The following is a 16,609-nucleotide window of genomic DNA, read 5'->3' on the forward strand; positions in this document are numbered from 1 at the left end:
CAATTACTGCTCATCAAAGGCGCCATTATGATGACAGCCCGCAGTGTGCCCTTGATGGCGGGCCCAACATTTTCGCACTAGATCATCCCACCGCCACCGTTTAATTTACTGTCAACTCTTATCTCTGTGCCGGGTGCTAATCTCCTACAGGGAACACACAAAAAAAAAAAATAATAATAATGAAATGATTTTTGTGTATCTGCTCAGAGGCAAGACGTTTTCGAGATGGATGCTTCATTTTATTTGCAGAATTCTACCACCATCAAACACTCTGACGTAGGTCGATGCAAGCGCTTGTGAAATCTTCCCAAAAGTCCGACATTTTGTTTTTCCACACATTACAACATTAGGCAAAGATAATCTCTTCTTTAATTACTTATAATTTTATCTGCGGTTTTATTGTTCTTGTTCTTGATTGTAAAGTGTCCTTGAGTGTTTTGAAAAGCGCCTATAAGTAAATGTATTATTATTATTATTATTGTTATATCTTCAAATATTCCCAAAACATTTGCCGAAAATGGGCCAATTTTACGTGATTTCTCGCTCTGTTGTAGAGTCAAACAAATGAATACTTCCGGTGACATTTCTTGACTGGTCCGACGTGGAAGAAAGAAAACCTTTGAAATACCGATATTAGATCCTGAGGTATCACACTATTAAAAATAGAGTTAAAATATATATATATATATATACTGTATATTGAAATATTTGGGTAAAAATAGTACAATTTTCCATTGAACAACATATGTTATTTTCCAACAAAATATGGAATATTAGGTACTGAAGAAACATACACCCGTCACTGGTGAGCTATTTTTGGAATGGACCTTTGGGCTCCCTTATATTGTCCATGGGGCTAACTAGGACCCGCGGGCACTTTTATTTTTTATTTTTTTGGAAAATGCACAATAATCAACAGAAAGGCATGATGCTTGCTCCCTTCATCCTCCTCCGTGTGTAACTGCTCTCTGCTTACTGACAGAGGGAGAGAGGGAGAGAACGAGAGAGAGAGAGAGAGAGAGAGAAAACGTTAATTGTAGGCAGTAAACTTTATTGAGGCGTGTAACATTTTATTTACTCAACTCTGTCAGCAGCCAGTCATATAGTTCAATCAATTCCAAAATCAGGACAAAATACAGTGAGATGTACTATTTTTAGCTCTCCTGAACTTTCATGTCGCTTTTCCTGAGGCTTTTTCTTCCCAACGTTTTTCTTCCTGGATCCTCTCAGCCCCTCGCCTTTAACTCTTTCATTCCACAAAACGTACCTGTACGTTTTTTTTTTTAAATAAGGCCCCGCCTACCAAGGACGAACTTGTACGTCTAAATCTTTTATTTTTTGCGTCATAGAGAGGAGGAGGGTCTGATGCAATCTGTGAATGCGAATAAGCCGTTTGCATTGTAAATCATGTAAAAAAAAAAAGCGACCAGGCAGTGGTGCCTCACGTGATTGAAATGCATGCTTTAAAAAAAAGCTCTTTTTCTCACTTTTTTGCCCAGGAATCGCCATTTCCATGAAATTTAGCCATTTTGTAATGCCGATTGCTGAAGAATGGAAAAAGATAGTAACAATTCTTTTTTCCTGCTGAAAGTCCAAACTTTATTTTGGTAGGCTCCGTGTTTATAAAGCATTAGAACCAAATATTCTACGGGCTTTGCAAGATCAGTCAAAATCCAGTAAAACGCTGGGATTGAATGAGTTAACGAGCGCATGTTATTCATGTTATCTTTAATTAATTTATTTCCACAGGAGGAAGTTGTAGTTTGTTCTCACGCCTAACTTGCGTCGATGAGGCAAAGAGGTGTGATGTCGCGCCCGCTCCCAGCCAATTTGTGCGCGTTATTCTGAGACGGATGGAGACCTTGCCAGCGATTTCAACATCCTTCTCGTGTCGTATTAGCATGCGAGGTGTGCCGCGTTGTGGTCTGGAGCGCGTCTTACCGCCTACGCAGCGTCACGAGATGAGCCGGGATCATATTTCTGCCAACATCGGGGACGGCGTGGAAGCATATGGCGGTATTGAGACGACACATTTCTTTTTCGTGGCACTTCTAGCAGCAAGATTTGAAGCTGTCGGATCCGCAGAGGCACTCAGGAAGAGATTGCAGCTTTGTTTGATTTGGTTTGAAGGTGTGTGCTCACAGGTCATGAGAAAATGTGGGCAATGTGTCGGAAACTGTGTGAAGAGCTCGAAGATTTGAGCGAGCCGCTGTGCCTGAAGTGCTTTTGCTTGCGGATACTCTAAACGTCTTAGTAGATCAAAGGTTAGTCAGTATTAACCTTCAAATGAATCAGCTTGTGCATTTTGTTATCACCCGTCCGACCGGGGGACGGAAATAAAAACATTTTCACCCATTGAAGCAGCACTTCCTCTCAGAAAGGTACCTTACCAAAACATCGGTACCTCCCACTCCACAGTGTTGAAAATCTGTGCTAAAGTCCCATTCGCCGCACCCACATGGGAGTTCCAAAGTAGGGTTTCAAATTTGTGTTTCAAACTCGGGTTAGGGTTTCAAAGTAAGTTTTTAAACTAAAGTTAGGGTTTTAGATTAGCCTTACCGTTTCAAACTGGTGTTGAGGTTTCAAATTAGGGTTTAAGACTATGATAGGCTATCAAATTAGAATGTCGAACTCGGATTAGGATTTCACAATAGGGGTTCAAACTGGGGTGCGGGTTTCAATGTAACGTTTTAAACAAGGGCTGAGCTTTCAACTTAGGGTTTGAAACAAGGGTGAGCGTTTCAAAGTACGGTTTTAAATTTTTGTTAGAATTTCAAACTGGCGTTAAGGTTTCAAATTAGGGTTTAAAACTATGCTAGGGTTTCAAATTAGGGGTCGGGTTTAATCTGACGGTTTCAAACTGAAGTGAGGCTTTCAAAGTAGGGTTTTAAACTCGGGTTGGAGTTTCAATTTAGGCTTTTAAACTAAGGTTAAGGTTTCAAATGAGAGTTTCATACAAGGGTTTCACATTAGGGTTTCAAACTGGCACTAGGATTTCAAAGTAGGATTTCAAACTTGTACTTGTAGCTGTCGTCCATGTCTGTCTGCTACTTGAGAAATCGGACGCGGGTATGGCAATCGGGCGATTCGAGTTCTGCTTTGCGCCCGGCAAATTGAATGACGGCTCGATGCAGATGTGTGTGCCTCATGTAAGTCAATTGTGTGTTGATGCCTCACCAGAGGGAGGTGAAGAATTATTTAGTGCGGCGTATAGCGTATGTACGCCTGCTTGCATTTGCATAATTTGATCGTATTTATGGTTTAAGGGTCTATATTTGGCGCCAACTCAGGAGGAAAAAAAAAAAAAAGCAAACACTTGATCTCCTGTGACATTTCAATTCCCCGCGCATGAGAGCGTCTCTCGTGATCAAACGCCTTCCGGCTCCCGAAAGTCAGAGGGGAAGTTTGCTTTCCAGTATGTTCAAAGTCAGTTGGAATTTTCTGTTTCAACTTGAAGACTCAAACTTGCCGATGCGTTTGATCTTCACTGCGCCAGGTTTTTAAAGCAAGACTAAAGATGAGCACTCCCCCCCCCCCCCCACCCCGTGCAGTTCTTTATTTCCAGCTAGGCATTCCACCCATACCACTTATTTCAGACCGCACGCAATTCTTTACAGTCGCAAATGCTAACACGACAAGCAGTGTACTGTCTCGTCCCAAAAAATCTTTTCCAGGACTCAGTCGGAACTTCGAAGTGTGGAGTTTGCATGTTCTCCCCGTGCCTGCGTGGCTTTTCTGCGGGTACTCCGGTTTCACTTCGACCTCAAAGAATTGCTGAAGAACCGCAGTTTCTTTCATCTGCACAACACCCTGGGCAACGTATGCTCAATTTTTTTTTCTTCCTCTCTCCCTTGACACAGGAAGTGGAATTGTGCCGACTCAGCAACCAAGAAAAGCTGGGCCTGACTCTGTGCTACAGGACGGACGAGGAAGAGGACGTTGCGATCTACGTCAGCGAGGTGAGTACGCGGCAAATTAAAAATGATCTGGGAAGGAGAGGAGGAGGGGGCGGGGGGTTACAAACAGAGGAAGCGGCAGTCAAACAGGCCAACATGCTGTTCAAACAAGTCTGAAGTCGGGTTGAAAACATTTCTACCGAGGTAGCGGGTGTCCTTTTCGTGGGTAGGGCACTCCACTGGAGCCCGAATAGAAAATGCTCAAGAACCTGCAGACTTGTTTTTGGCTCTCGTGTGTTGTGAACGAAGAGAAGTTCTGCATCACTAGCAGATAGAATGGGACGGATCTTAGCGATGTTGCTAAGCTAAGCTATGACAACTGATTGTTTTCCACATTTGGCAGAGACCATATTCCTATTCAGTCATTAAAAATCAATTAAATTAAAACACTTTTTAAATCCTTGTAGAAACGGAAACCAAATTTCTCTCCTTCTGCTTCTCGAGAATTATTTCCTGAACTCGAATAACAGTGGCACACATACTGTATACAGTATCTTATTTTCATATCAGATAGACTTTAAGTGACCGTGCTATCGGTCTTACTTTGAGTCAACCACACGCTTGAGGCACCTCCACTATTTGGCTGTGCGGACTTATACAATATTTGGACCTGTTCGTGGACCGGAAAGTGTCATTTTAACATTATTTTCTAACTCTCAAAATGATGTCGAGCTTTTGTCGGAGTCGCTTGAACCAAGATGAATGCATAGACTCACTTTCGCGAGTCGCTGTCTTCTTGTATCCATTTCTTGTAACTTTTGTCTGCGTTCGTTTGAAGTTGAAAGCCGAGCGGAATATAAAATCGCGCTCTGACAGCTGCTGGCAGCATTTGTTGGGAAAGAGGGGGAGGGAAAAAAAAAAGTTGGTTTAAGACGATCGTACTGCATTTTGATGAAGTGTAGAGAAGTTCGCTTGACTTGACTGTGGGTCGGAATTTGTTGCTTTTTTTTTTTTTTTTTTTTTTTTAAGGAGGGGTTCCAGATAGGGCAGAGCGTACAGAAGGGTGAAATAGAATGTTACATTCTATGCATGTCCAAGTCTCGATGACGTGGCCAGACTGGAAAAGAAAGAAGAAAGAAATGCATCTCTTGAATTTTTCATGGGGTTAGGCAAAATGTAGAGACGGGCCGTATTCGGCCCGCAGGCTGGAGTTTGGAGACCTCTGATTTAGAGCGTTCCATTAGCCTGTCATGCTTTTTTTTTTTTTTTTTTTTTTGGAATGTGGGAGGAAACCGGAGCACCCGGAGAAAACCCACGCCTGCACGGGGAAACAATGCAAACTCCATACAGGAAGACTCAAACCATGCACTTAGACACCGCGAGGCCGACACGCTAACCACTTGCCCACCGGGCCGCCCTCTTTTGAAATTCGTGTCAGAAAAAAGCAATGACACAAGATTTTATCATTCATCTCTTCATCTGAAGTATCCCCAGTTATGTTGAAGTTCCACTCGGGCGTGCCCACACACTCACAAAAAAAAAAAGAGAGGGTGCAACACGCAGCTCGTAGCAACTTGATTTTTGTCACATGATGACCTGAATTTTGTCACACGATGCCATTTCCCTCGCCCCATTCCCTTTTCATAACGATGCAACTTTATTGTTGTGTCGGTTGACTTGACTCGATATCCCCCTCCCACAGTACTAAACACGAAATAAGTTTCAATTTCAATTGCATACACCCCCCCCCCCCCCCCCCCACCGAGTCATTTCTGGAGCCACCTCATAGTGTAATGAGTGGTGCTCTGAATAGGAGTGGTGTGTGATCAAGATAAAGTGCCACAGCATCCTCAGACAATAAAAATAATTGGCACACACACATACACACACACACATACATGCGAGCACGTGCATCCCGCCCCGCCTTGTTGTGTCAAATTAGTTGCAGCAAGCGCATGCCGTGTCGGGTTTGAGCGATGATCACCAGGATCTCCAGTCTGGGTTCTGACCTGCATCCATACTCTCCTTTCGCAGATCTGTCCCAACAGCATCGCCGCCAGAGACGGTCGCATCCGAGAGGGGGACCGCATATTACAGGTACGTTTAAAACAAAAAGAATTGAAAAATTGATCACACTGCTTTGCTGTCCCCCAGCATGAAGAACGACATTCATTTTTAACGGCCGCACATTAAAGGTAGGCGGGGGTGGGATTTCCTCCCCCGCCCCCACCCGCTTCCCACTGTGACTGTTAAAAGGCGAGAATAGCCCCCCTGGTTGTTTTACTTAAAGACTCAGCAAAACCTTTTTTTTTTTTTTGTTTTTTTTTCTTTTCCTTCAGTTCTGGATAGTTGCTGTGTTGCATCTTGGAGCTTCCATGTGGGAGAGTTGCGAGGCGACTCGGCGCATCATGCGCCGAGTCGCTTTGGCCACTTGGAGGCAGCGGAAAAGCTTCAAGTGGCGTTGAACCATTGCTCTGCGGAGACGGAGTTGTGACTCGCGCTCGAAAAAGGCGTCGGCAAAATATTAAGGAGGCCCTTATGACGGTTAACATGACAACTTAATATTCAGAGCATGACTTTATTTTTGCAAGCACACGAGCGCGTTGTCATGAAGACCGTCTTTACTCAAGAGGATGTCGTTGATGTTACGGTGCCACGTTAACTTTTTTCTCATCAACTAGAATAGGATGTGGAACTTTATATTTACCGATTTTTATTGTTGTAATAGCATGAAGGCTTCATCCGTAATCCGATTTTAATCTTGTCGCATTGCAATTGCACCCTTTTTTTTCCCGTTCACTCGCAAATGTGTCGTTGAATTCTATTGCCTGACTTTATTCCTTTAGATTTGCCATTTTTATTGTAACATGACAACCTCTTTCTCCTCTGCATTATTATTCATATTCATCATGTCACATTGCGACTTAACTTTATTCGCATAACACGCGTTAACACATTTTTACAAACGTTTTCAATACGAGTTGCAAGCAAACTTTTCGAGATGATTTTTTTCCCCCCCGCTGATTCCAAACCTGCCCTAATTTTTGTTTTTGTCCATAATAACATGAAATATATTTCGTAATATTTCAGAATCACGGCTGAATTTTTTTTCTCTGAAACCTCATAGCTGTAAAAATGAAAATACCTGAAAAACCTGAGCAGTGCAAGGTTTTTTTGTAACGCTACATTTCATCTTGATTCTACCCTTGCAACAGGTGTTTCTTCACGTCCGATCGCTTTTCCTCAAACCATCCCACTTTATTCTACGCCCGTAGCTTGCAACCTTTCCCTCCACCTTGACGTCATTCTTACCACACGACAAGATTGTCAAAACATTGCGACGGTTTCCTCCCATGACGACGGCGCGAGATCCAACTTGCTCGCAACGTGGCTCGTAACATTCGTTTGTTCTCTGAGCGTTACAACTGCAGTGTTCCTTCTTCTTCTGACCTCATTTTGTGACATTTTAACACACTGTATTCAGAACCCCGACATACTGTATTTCTTTCTCCGCCGTTCGCGAGTGCAAAGCTGTTGGCTCTTAATTGCGCGGCGGTGTTGGCTGAGCGAAGTGATGCAAGAAGCGCATTTCGGGGAGGGGGGGGGGTTGTTTACGTGTACACTGGCGCCATTATCCGCTGATGACAGCGCCATTAGTCTGGCCGGCGAAAAGATGGACGCTTGCTGTCAGCGGCCAGTTAATTGTACGGCGAGATGTACGTATGCGCCGTCTGCCCACCGTAGCACCCTCCCATTCATAATAACTGCCGCCGCATTGTTGTGCCCGGGGCTTTTTATTGCATATGAGCTGACCTCTTTTTTGCGTGTGCGACTGCTCGATTGTGTACACCTTTGTCTCACACTAATCCACTTTTGGTGTCATCTTCAGATTAATGGGCAGGATGTGCAGGACCGCGAAGAGGCCATGGCTGCGCTGTCGAACGAAGAGTGCCGCAGAATCACCCTTTTGGTCGCCAGGCCCGAGATGCAGGTTAGAAAGCATGGCGTTACAAAAAAATAAAAACAACCATAAAAGAGCCAACCACACATCCGGAGATGCTTCGGGTCGACCTCATCAGCGTGATGATGTGGATGTGGTGTTCCCTCCCTTCTCTTCACACCGAAAGCACTCTTGGAAGCCACCAGCGAAGGCACCTCATCGTGTCTTTTTTTTTTTTTTTTTTTTTTTTTAATGTAGCGCCACTGTAATTGACTTCCGACGTTCAGTAATAAAAGCTAATGGCGAGATAATGGCGGCACGGGTCCAGGCCCTCCGCAGACTGAGCGGAAGGGCACGTGGTGCGGTGCAACTGAGCCGCCAGGCATTTCTAATTAAAAAGCGTTGTTCCGTCATAAACAAAAAAAAAATGAAATATACGATACAGATGATTCTGATTTAGTAGGAAAACTTAAGAGACGGATGACTTTGGAGATAAACGCTATCTCATCATGTCGCGGGTTAATTCCAACAGAGCGTCGGAAACTATTTTGTTTTTTTGTTGAGGTCCGTGCGCATCAAACAATTTCCTCCGTCTGCAGCTGGAGGAGGCCTGGCTGGATGACGAGCACAGCGAGTTCCTGGAGCAGCTCAAGATGGAAATGCTGGAGGAACAGCGGCGCGAGGAGATGGAGTTGGCCGCCCTCCAGGAGGAGCAAGAGAGCGGACAGGTTGGACGCACGCTCCGGGTCACCGCATGACTGACTTTGCTCTGTACTGTCTGCACACGCGGGCGTTTTATTTGATGATATACGTGAAAAATGAAGCCCGAATGCTGTTGGACCAAATGTGACCTTGGGCGGCATTAGAGTTCACCGGGTTTACGCTCGTGCTGAACGATTTAGAAAAATAATCCCATTGCAATTTTTTTCTCCCCCTTGTCATCACGATTTTACATGCTATTACTTTTTTCTATTGTTTATAACTACAAGCATTGAATTAATCTTTACAATAAACGACGGCACTTATCACCACCCGATACCTCCCAATATATGCTTAGTATCTGAGTTTATTGTTGTTATGTCTACTACGCATGTGGCTGCCACTGAGGGTTTTTTTTTCCAGTTCCATACTGTGCCCCGCACTTTCCAGGAGCAAAGCTTGCTACTCGTTTTGTTCCTTGGTATTTGTTATTCTTTTGTTAACGAAGGAAATCGAGGTAATATTTGGGGGGCTCGTCAGGCCTCTTCGTTCTGTCTCCCTCTGTTGGTCATTTTATTTTATTTTTTTTTATATCTGTTGGATGGGTCATATCTGTTCAGTGAATTTCATCGCTAGGTACTTGTGCATGTGGAATTCCATTCCAAGTTTTCCTGTTCCAGGAAACAATAATACGTAAATATGTGGACTGCCCTTCTTAAGCACTGAATTTATCAGGACAAAATATAAATACATTAATTTTATATACACAGTCAAACCTCGGTTTTCCAACGTCTCTAGTCTAGACCAAAAATTTCGAGTTCTTTATGCCTCGGATGTCGACCGAATTTCGGTTCTCAAACAAACTGAGCGCACTTGAATGCGTCACTTGACTCCTCTCGCCTTCCTTACACGAGGAAGTGACGCTTCCTCGTGTAGCGCTCCATTGTGAACAGACCTGTTCAATAAAGATTTTTTTTTTTTTTTTTTTAAAGAGCGTGGTTTCGGTTTTTGGACAAGTCAGTTTTCGAACAGCCTTCTGAAACGGATTATGGTCGAAAACCGAGATATGACTGTATTAGGTACACCTCTGTCGGTGAAGGCCCGCCTCTTCACAATTAACGGATTAACCTACGTCTGATTTTCCTGATTTGAGGGGGATTCTCGGTCAATCTCCCCGTGAATAGCGAGGGTTCACTGTCCTGATAATGGATATTTATACAAAACATCAGTGACAATTATGATGCAAACCTGGCAAAGCAACATAGGCCAGAAGTTCAGGGTGTGTTTGTTTTTGTTACCAGCGGGAAGAGGACGACAAGCCCACCTGCTCCACCCTCACTCAGCATCAGGACAGGGGGCGGATCCTGAAAGAGAGACAGGACAATTCCGAGCGCAACGTCCTGGCGCACATCCAGAGGCGCCTGTCGCAGTGTCTCCGGGACAACCTTGACCCGCGCCGCCCGGAGGGCCGGGAAGACGAGGAAGACAACGAGGAGGCGGCGGAGGGCGATCGCTTCCAGCAGCTCCTGGAGCTCAAGTGCCAGATCCGCAACAGTGGCGAGTACGATCTCTTCTACAGCCGGCGTAGCACCATCGAGTGTAGCGTGGGCGAGCCGGGCAGCGTTCAGCACGAGCTGCGCATGCTCAATGAGGAGCTGCGCAGCATCGAACTGGAGTGCCAGAACATCATGCAGGCGCACAAGCTTCGCCAGGGCCAGCAGTCGGCGAGTCCCCTTCGAGGGGAGCCCGGCAAAGGCAAGCTGGCGGACATCAACGAGCGGCTGGAGAAGTCGGACAAGGACAGCTCCAGTGCTTATAACACGGCCGAGAGCTCCCGGAGTACCCCTCTGGCTATGGATCGCTCCCCTGAACATTCCCTCCAAAGGATGGTGAGCCTCACCAACCAGCGGAACCTCAGCAGCAGCCTCGCCGCCGGACCCTCGCTCAGTCCCAGCCCCGTCCCGGGTTGCCAGGCGTCGCTTCTCTGTAAGAGCAGCAGCCCGGACCACAGCAATCCGTCCGAGTCGGACCACGTGCTTCAACCCGAGGAGGAGCGGCGCAGAGGGAATCCAAAGCCCCGGGTGTCGCAGATCCCTTACTTCTCCCCGTCGCACAGTTCGCATCATCGGCAGGCCAACATCCCGGCGCACGCCCGCCACTATCAGAGCTACATGCAGCTCATCCAACAGCGCTCGGCGGTGGAGTACGCTCAGAGCCAGCTCAGCCTGCTCAGCGTGTGCAACAAGGAACCCCAGGCGGCGCCTCTCCTCTTGGACGAGCCCAAGATGGAATGGAAGGTGAAGATCCGCAGCGACGGCACGCGCTACGTCACCAAGCGGCCGGTGCGCGACAAGATCCTGCGGGAGCGAGCGCTGAAGATCAAGGAGGAGCGCAGCGGCGGCATGACCACGGACGACGACGCCATGAGCGAGATGAAGATGGGCCGCTACTGGAGCAAGGAGGAGAGGAAGCAGCACCTGGTGCGCGCCAAGGAGCAGCGCAAGCGGCGCGAGTTCATGCAGCGCAGCCGCCTGGAGAGCCTGAAGGAGAACCCGCAGAGCAGCGGCGAGGCCAGCATCATCGAGCTGAGCCACAAGAAGATGATGAAGAAGCGCAACAAGAAGATCCTGGACAATTGGATGACCATCCAGGAGTTGATGACGCACGGGACCAAAGCGCCCGAAGGGACGCAGGTGCACAACGCCTTCCTGTCGGTCACGACTGTGTGAAACAAAACACGTACTTTCTACCCGCGGCGGTATGAATCTAATTGCCTCGTTCAATGTGGCGTTTTTATGAGGACAAGAGGAGTATTTTTCACACTTTGTACACCCAAATAGCATTTTGTAAAGAGTTTATCCGTGGCGCTATGGCATTCCCTTCGACATTTTTCTACGGATTGATGACACCGTCGCCTATTTTCACAGTCACGTCGCCAACCGTACAGCTCAGACGCGTGTTTGTTTCCCGTGCTATGTTTCAATGCAAAATGCAGCAGGTCTCATGTGTTTTTTTTGTTTTGTTTTTTTTTGGCGAATAGCTCTGTTCACCTTGTAGCTTATGCACAGGGCTCGCCAATTGGTTTCAAACTTTATTTCTTGGGTATTGACGAAAGCCAAGGGCTCCCAGTTGGATTCACACTTCTGAAATTCGCTCAAATGAACTTTGATCATATGGTATTATCGACAACGCTAGTCATGTATGGAAAGGCGACGCTCATTTGCAGATTTCTCACTAATTAAGAACAAGAACTTAAGGTCGTAAAAGGTGATCAATATGTCACGCCTTATTTCTAGAAATAATCACTTCTACAACATTCCTAGGAAATCACAGTGTCCCATTACCGGCAAACTCTTGAAGGAGCAGGCCTGCCGGCTACTATTATGGTCCTTCGGGGCGAGCTGGTGCTAAGGGGCACCAAATTGGTGATCCACAAGATTCGCGGCTATCCAATGTCATGTTACAGGTGTACCTAATATTGTGTCCGATGAGGGAGCACAAACTACAATGTTGTTCAGGTTAAAAAGAAACAAATCCACAATTTAAAAAAAAAAAAGGGAGGGGGGGTCATATTAAGATTAGCATTTGCTTTAATTTTTTTGTATTATTCCACCTTTTTTTCAACTCATTTTCTTTTCCATACCTGAATTGTATAATTAGCCACTGAGCAGGACTCAGCTGATTGGATCTCTTATTGCAGTGTAAGCTCAAATTGAAGTTGTAGTTTATTCCCATGTGACGCCATTGCTTAAAACAGAAATACTGTATTGTAAATTTCACATATGGCACAGGCCCCCCGCCCCCTAAAAATCCCCTGCCCTCGTCTTTGTTTTGAGTCTGTGCGCCATGGGTTCACGTAAACGCGTAGTTGGCAAATGTGTAGCCAGTTGGAAAAAAAAAGAATGTGATGATGGTGCTCTTTGGAAAATAAATGACAATAAATTGTAATTTTCTTTCCCTTTCGAGTAGGTTTGATGCTGTGCTACTTGTGTTTTGTTTGATCTCAACCAGAATGCATGGGATCCAATGTAACATGACGAACGGTGCCGGAGCCTATCCCAGCCGTCTTCGGGCAGTAGGTGGGGGATACCCTGAACCGGTTGCCAACCAATCGCAGGCCACACAAAGACTAACAACCATTCACGCTCACGATCACATCTAGAGACGATTTAGAGTGTTCAATCAGCCTGCCATGCATGTTTTTGGAATGTGTGAGGAAACCAGAGTACCCGGAGAAAACCCACACAAGCACAGGGGGAACTTGCAAACTCCCCACAGAAAGGCCGGAGCCGGAACCGAACCCCGCACCTCTGCACTGTGAGGCCGACGCGCTAACCAGTCGACCACCGTGCCGTGCCGCCCAGGTAAAATCATGAATAATTCAAATGTTTTGGAACAGTTATTATTCTCATTCAACCTGTGTAGCCGCTTGTGTAAAAGATCCTGGTAAGAAGCTATCCCGAAAGAGGTATAAAAGCAAAGATGTTGAGGTAAATTAGAAGGCCGGTAATAAAATAGCTAGACTTGAAGAACGTACATACAGATAAGGTACTTTGGAGATGGAACAAGAAAGATGAATAGAAAGAGAGTCGGTGAGGTCAGTAGGAAGGTACATTGTGAAGAATAAGAACAGAACGAGGAAGGTAGGTAGAAGGGAGGTAAGGAAGGAAGACTGGTAGATGAAAAGGTGTACTCAGTGAAGGTACTGTAGTGAAAAGGTTGACAGAATAAAGAAGAAACTGTCGGTCGAAGAAACGTGGATACTCAATAGGTAAGAAGGTTAGCGAAATGAAGAAACTAGAAATGCAGATCCGCGGGTCATCAAAAAGCATTCGGTCATTAAATGTATTTTGTGAAAATCAAAGCCATAAATGACATTAAAAATGGTTATATACAATGTCCGGACGCATTAATTAAAATAAAACACCAGTGGTTTGGTGCAGTTAACAGTTAGCTTGGAGCTAGGTTGCCATAGCTCTCAAAGGGGTCTGTACAGGAACTCGCAGACCGCTTTGAGAAGCCAGTAGCTGAGTGTAAGCCCGGCTTGTTACTTGGAGTTACTCCAAGTCACTCGCACTTTGGACACGAGGTGTATTTTATTCAGTAACTCCTGAACATAGACAGGAAATATGAAGTTAAGAGGGTAGCCGGAGCAAGAAAGGTTGCTACAAAGAAAAGGAGGGACGTGAAAAGTATGACGTGTAAACAGGAAATAATGTCGATCGACCTGGTATGGAAGAAAATAGGGTGTAAAAACAATAGATCATTTAGATGGAACGAGAAAATTATTGAGAGGTAAAAAAAATGTTGGTCAGGCAGGGGAGGTGCGACGGCGGTGACTTTTCGACAGGTAGGTATGAAGGTAATTGGTAAGAAGGCCTAACATTGATTTCTGGAAGCTCCGTGTGTGAAAAGTGAATTACTGGTGGCGTGAACATCCATCCTTGCCGCCTGCCAGCGCGTCAGGCCGTTCAGCTGGAGGAGATTTCAATTAAAACGGCCTTCCACTCGGGTGGCTTTATGTTTATTAGGAGGGAGCGGCCACACTTCATCATCTTCCGTGACCTCGTCGCCACGCGGAGCTGGTCAATGTGTTGTCTTAACCTGAATTTTTAATGTGAGCACAGACTGTCAGCACGACTAAACACTGGTCAGGCCCGGTGTGTCCGACGCGGTGCTCGCCTTCTGGTGGAGCTGTTGACCTTTTTAGAATGGTTGCAAATCTAAAATCTTCATTCAAGCCCTTTAGCCTGTTTTTTTTTTTCCAATTGCGATGTCTTGGTCAAGTGACAAACGAAGGTTTGTTGACTCGCGTCGCAATCAGGCATGGCGCTGTCGTTTGCTATCTGGACGTGCCTGTGACGTCATTGGTGAAAAGGTCTATTGCCGCGTTAGTCATTTGAGGCACCCGATTGCTCGACGGCGATTTAAGTTGATCTGCGAGCCCCTAACGGAGCAGATCAGATGTAATTAAAAAGCACGAGGTGACAGCCATGGCATTTGTCTGAGCCTTGCGAAGTTCAAACAGCAGTGCTGGCACAAATGTCAACGAGATAGCGGTCCTCCTCACAACTCACACACGCAGTACCTCCTCTGTTATCAATGTTTGCTCATGACCTTTGGGGAATCCCAGGGTACTAGATCACAAATTATCTGTCCTTTATCCCAGTGATTTTCTATGTGGGATGAAATTAAAAAATAATAATAATAATAATAAATCACCATCTCAACTCAACTGTAATTATAGAGCACTTTAAAACAACCAACACTGTACACAAAGTGCTGTACGTGGAGCAAATATCACACATAAAACAATAAATGAATAATGAAGACGGCAGAAAGCACAAAAACAGTCAAACTAAAATCAAGTCTGAGTCGAAAGCCAAAGAGTATAACTGAGTTTTGAGACGAGTTTTATAGATGGGCAGCGAGGGGTTTGCGGAACGTTCAGTGGGAGGTCATTCCAAAGAGAGGGACCAGCATCGGAAAAGGCTTGATCCCCTGTGAGCCCCCGCTTAGTTCTTGGTACCTCTAATAATGTCTGGTCTGCAGACCTGAGGCACCGGGCAGGTGTGCAGGGACGGGGGAGCTCAGAGACGTAAGGTGGCGCGAGTTCATTTCAAGATTTGAAAACAAATAATAGGATCTTAAAAAGAACTCTAAAATGTATAGGGAGCCAGTGAAGGAATGCCAGAATAGGAGTTATGTGCTCTCTCTGACGAGTACCAGTCAAGAGGCGAGCAGCAGCAATCGGGACCAACTGGAGACGCTTAATGGAGGATTATCTGACTCCAAAGTGCATGCATGGTGTCAGGTTATAGCATCTTAAATGTTTTTAAAACTTTAAATTACATTTGTTAAGTATGGTTCAGTTGTATTTCACAAAGGCCTCATTTTTCGCGGCTAATGGGGACCACAAACCCCCCCGCGAAAGGTGAAAAGCGTGAGGTAGCATTTGTTGAAACATGCGGCTACTGTAGGGTAGACTTGGGAAGACTCCAGTCGAAAGTTAAAAGGAAGTTGGCGAGTTTTTTCTTGGAGTGAACTAACTCCACGGCTTCCCGCTTCTAGTTTTAGGTCCATCGTGATGAATGCATTTGTTTCTTGCGCATGCCTAAAGGCCTCTGCTTTATAACGTTTCAACATCTTGGGATTTCTCGGGATGCTTTGTCTGAATCTCAGACGCTCTTGTTGGGGAAATAAGGATCCCGCTTAAGGTGTCAGAGCTCCTTGGGTGCGCCTTGTGGGGATGTGACCCCGGCGGACAATAGAAAACAGCTCATGCGGTCAAGCTGCGAGCTGTGTGATCAATTACATCCGCCGTATGTCTTTAAGCAGATTGCTGCATAAACTCATTAGAGGGTGGAAATTTTTAATTATCTTGAGTGCACACAATTTAGTTGGGGCCAGCGTTTGGAAGAAACATCTATTGCTTCTGGCTGACAGAAACAGATACGTTACTGACTGTGATGCATGCATCATTTGTCAACAAAGAATCCATTAAGTGGATTGTTGCTGTGATGTCATCAAGAAGCATACGGTGAGGTAATAGAACTGAGACGCACTCGTGAAACTCCAAAAGTTACAATTTTAAGACGTCGAAAACGTTATGCATTTGAAACTCCCATGACCTATGAAGTAGTCATGGGGGGCGTCAGGGAAGTGTTTATAGTGTTCACTGCCTTTCAGGAGGAGCTCCTTTTAGCCTAGGTCGTTAACGGAAGAAGCTACGACAGAGGCTAATGTTGTAAGATGGGTGTGAAATCATGAATTCTGAGGTTCAGTTCAGGGCAGTGGTCCCTAACGTGCCTTCAAAATAAGATACACCGGAAATACAAAGTGCATGAAAAATACGAGTCACCATCGCCGCATATTATGCAGAGCGGGCTTGGTGTGTGGGAATCTCCCGTTGAGTTAAATCCATATTTTAAGTAGGACTCCTGATAGTGTCTATTAAATGTAGCCGCCGCCTTTTTCTTGAAATTCGTAGGCTCCTTTTCGGTCTCCTGGCTGGGCCTTTTCCCCTTCCCAAAGATGTTTTTTTTTTTTTTACTCATTTTGCGAGCTAATGGGT

At 45.5% G+C, this 16,609-nt stretch overlaps 2 protein-coding genes across 2 annotated transcripts in view; one reads left to right on the forward strand and one right to left on the reverse strand.

Annotated features, from left to right (window-relative positions):
* LOC147206689 (PDZ domain-containing RING finger protein 4) overlaps positions 1-12,483 on the forward strand; it is a 51,974-nt gene extending 39,491 nt beyond the window's left edge. Inside the window, exons 4-8 of the mRNA XM_086109189.1 lie at positions 3,861-3,959; positions 5,931-5,993; positions 7,786-7,887; positions 8,436-8,564; positions 9,837-12,483. Coding sequence (XP_085965315.1) covers positions 3,861-3,959; positions 5,931-5,993; positions 7,786-7,887; positions 8,436-8,564; positions 9,837-11,264 — 1,821 coding nt within the window. The 3' untranslated portion in view covers positions 11,265-12,483. The remainder of the gene's footprint in view (positions 1-3,860; positions 3,960-5,930; positions 5,994-7,785; positions 7,888-8,435; positions 8,565-9,836) is intronic.
* gxylt1a (glucoside xylosyltransferase 1a) overlaps positions 226-16,609 on the reverse strand; it is a 44,159-nt gene continuing 27,775 nt past the window's right edge. Inside the window, exon 9 of the mRNA XM_086109191.1 lies at positions 226-975. Coding sequence (XP_085965317.1) covers positions 973-975 — 3 coding nt within the window. The 3' untranslated portion in view covers positions 226-972. The remainder of the gene's footprint in view (positions 976-16,609) is intronic.

The sequence above is a fragment of the Hippocampus guttulatus genome, chromosome 4 (assembly GCF_054856545.1).
Source record: "Hippocampus guttulatus isolate MCC_2025c chromosome 4, RoL_Hgut_1.0, whole genome shotgun sequence".
NCBI classification, from domain to species: domain Eukaryota; kingdom Metazoa; phylum Chordata; class Actinopteri; order Syngnathiformes; family Syngnathidae; genus Hippocampus; species Hippocampus guttulatus.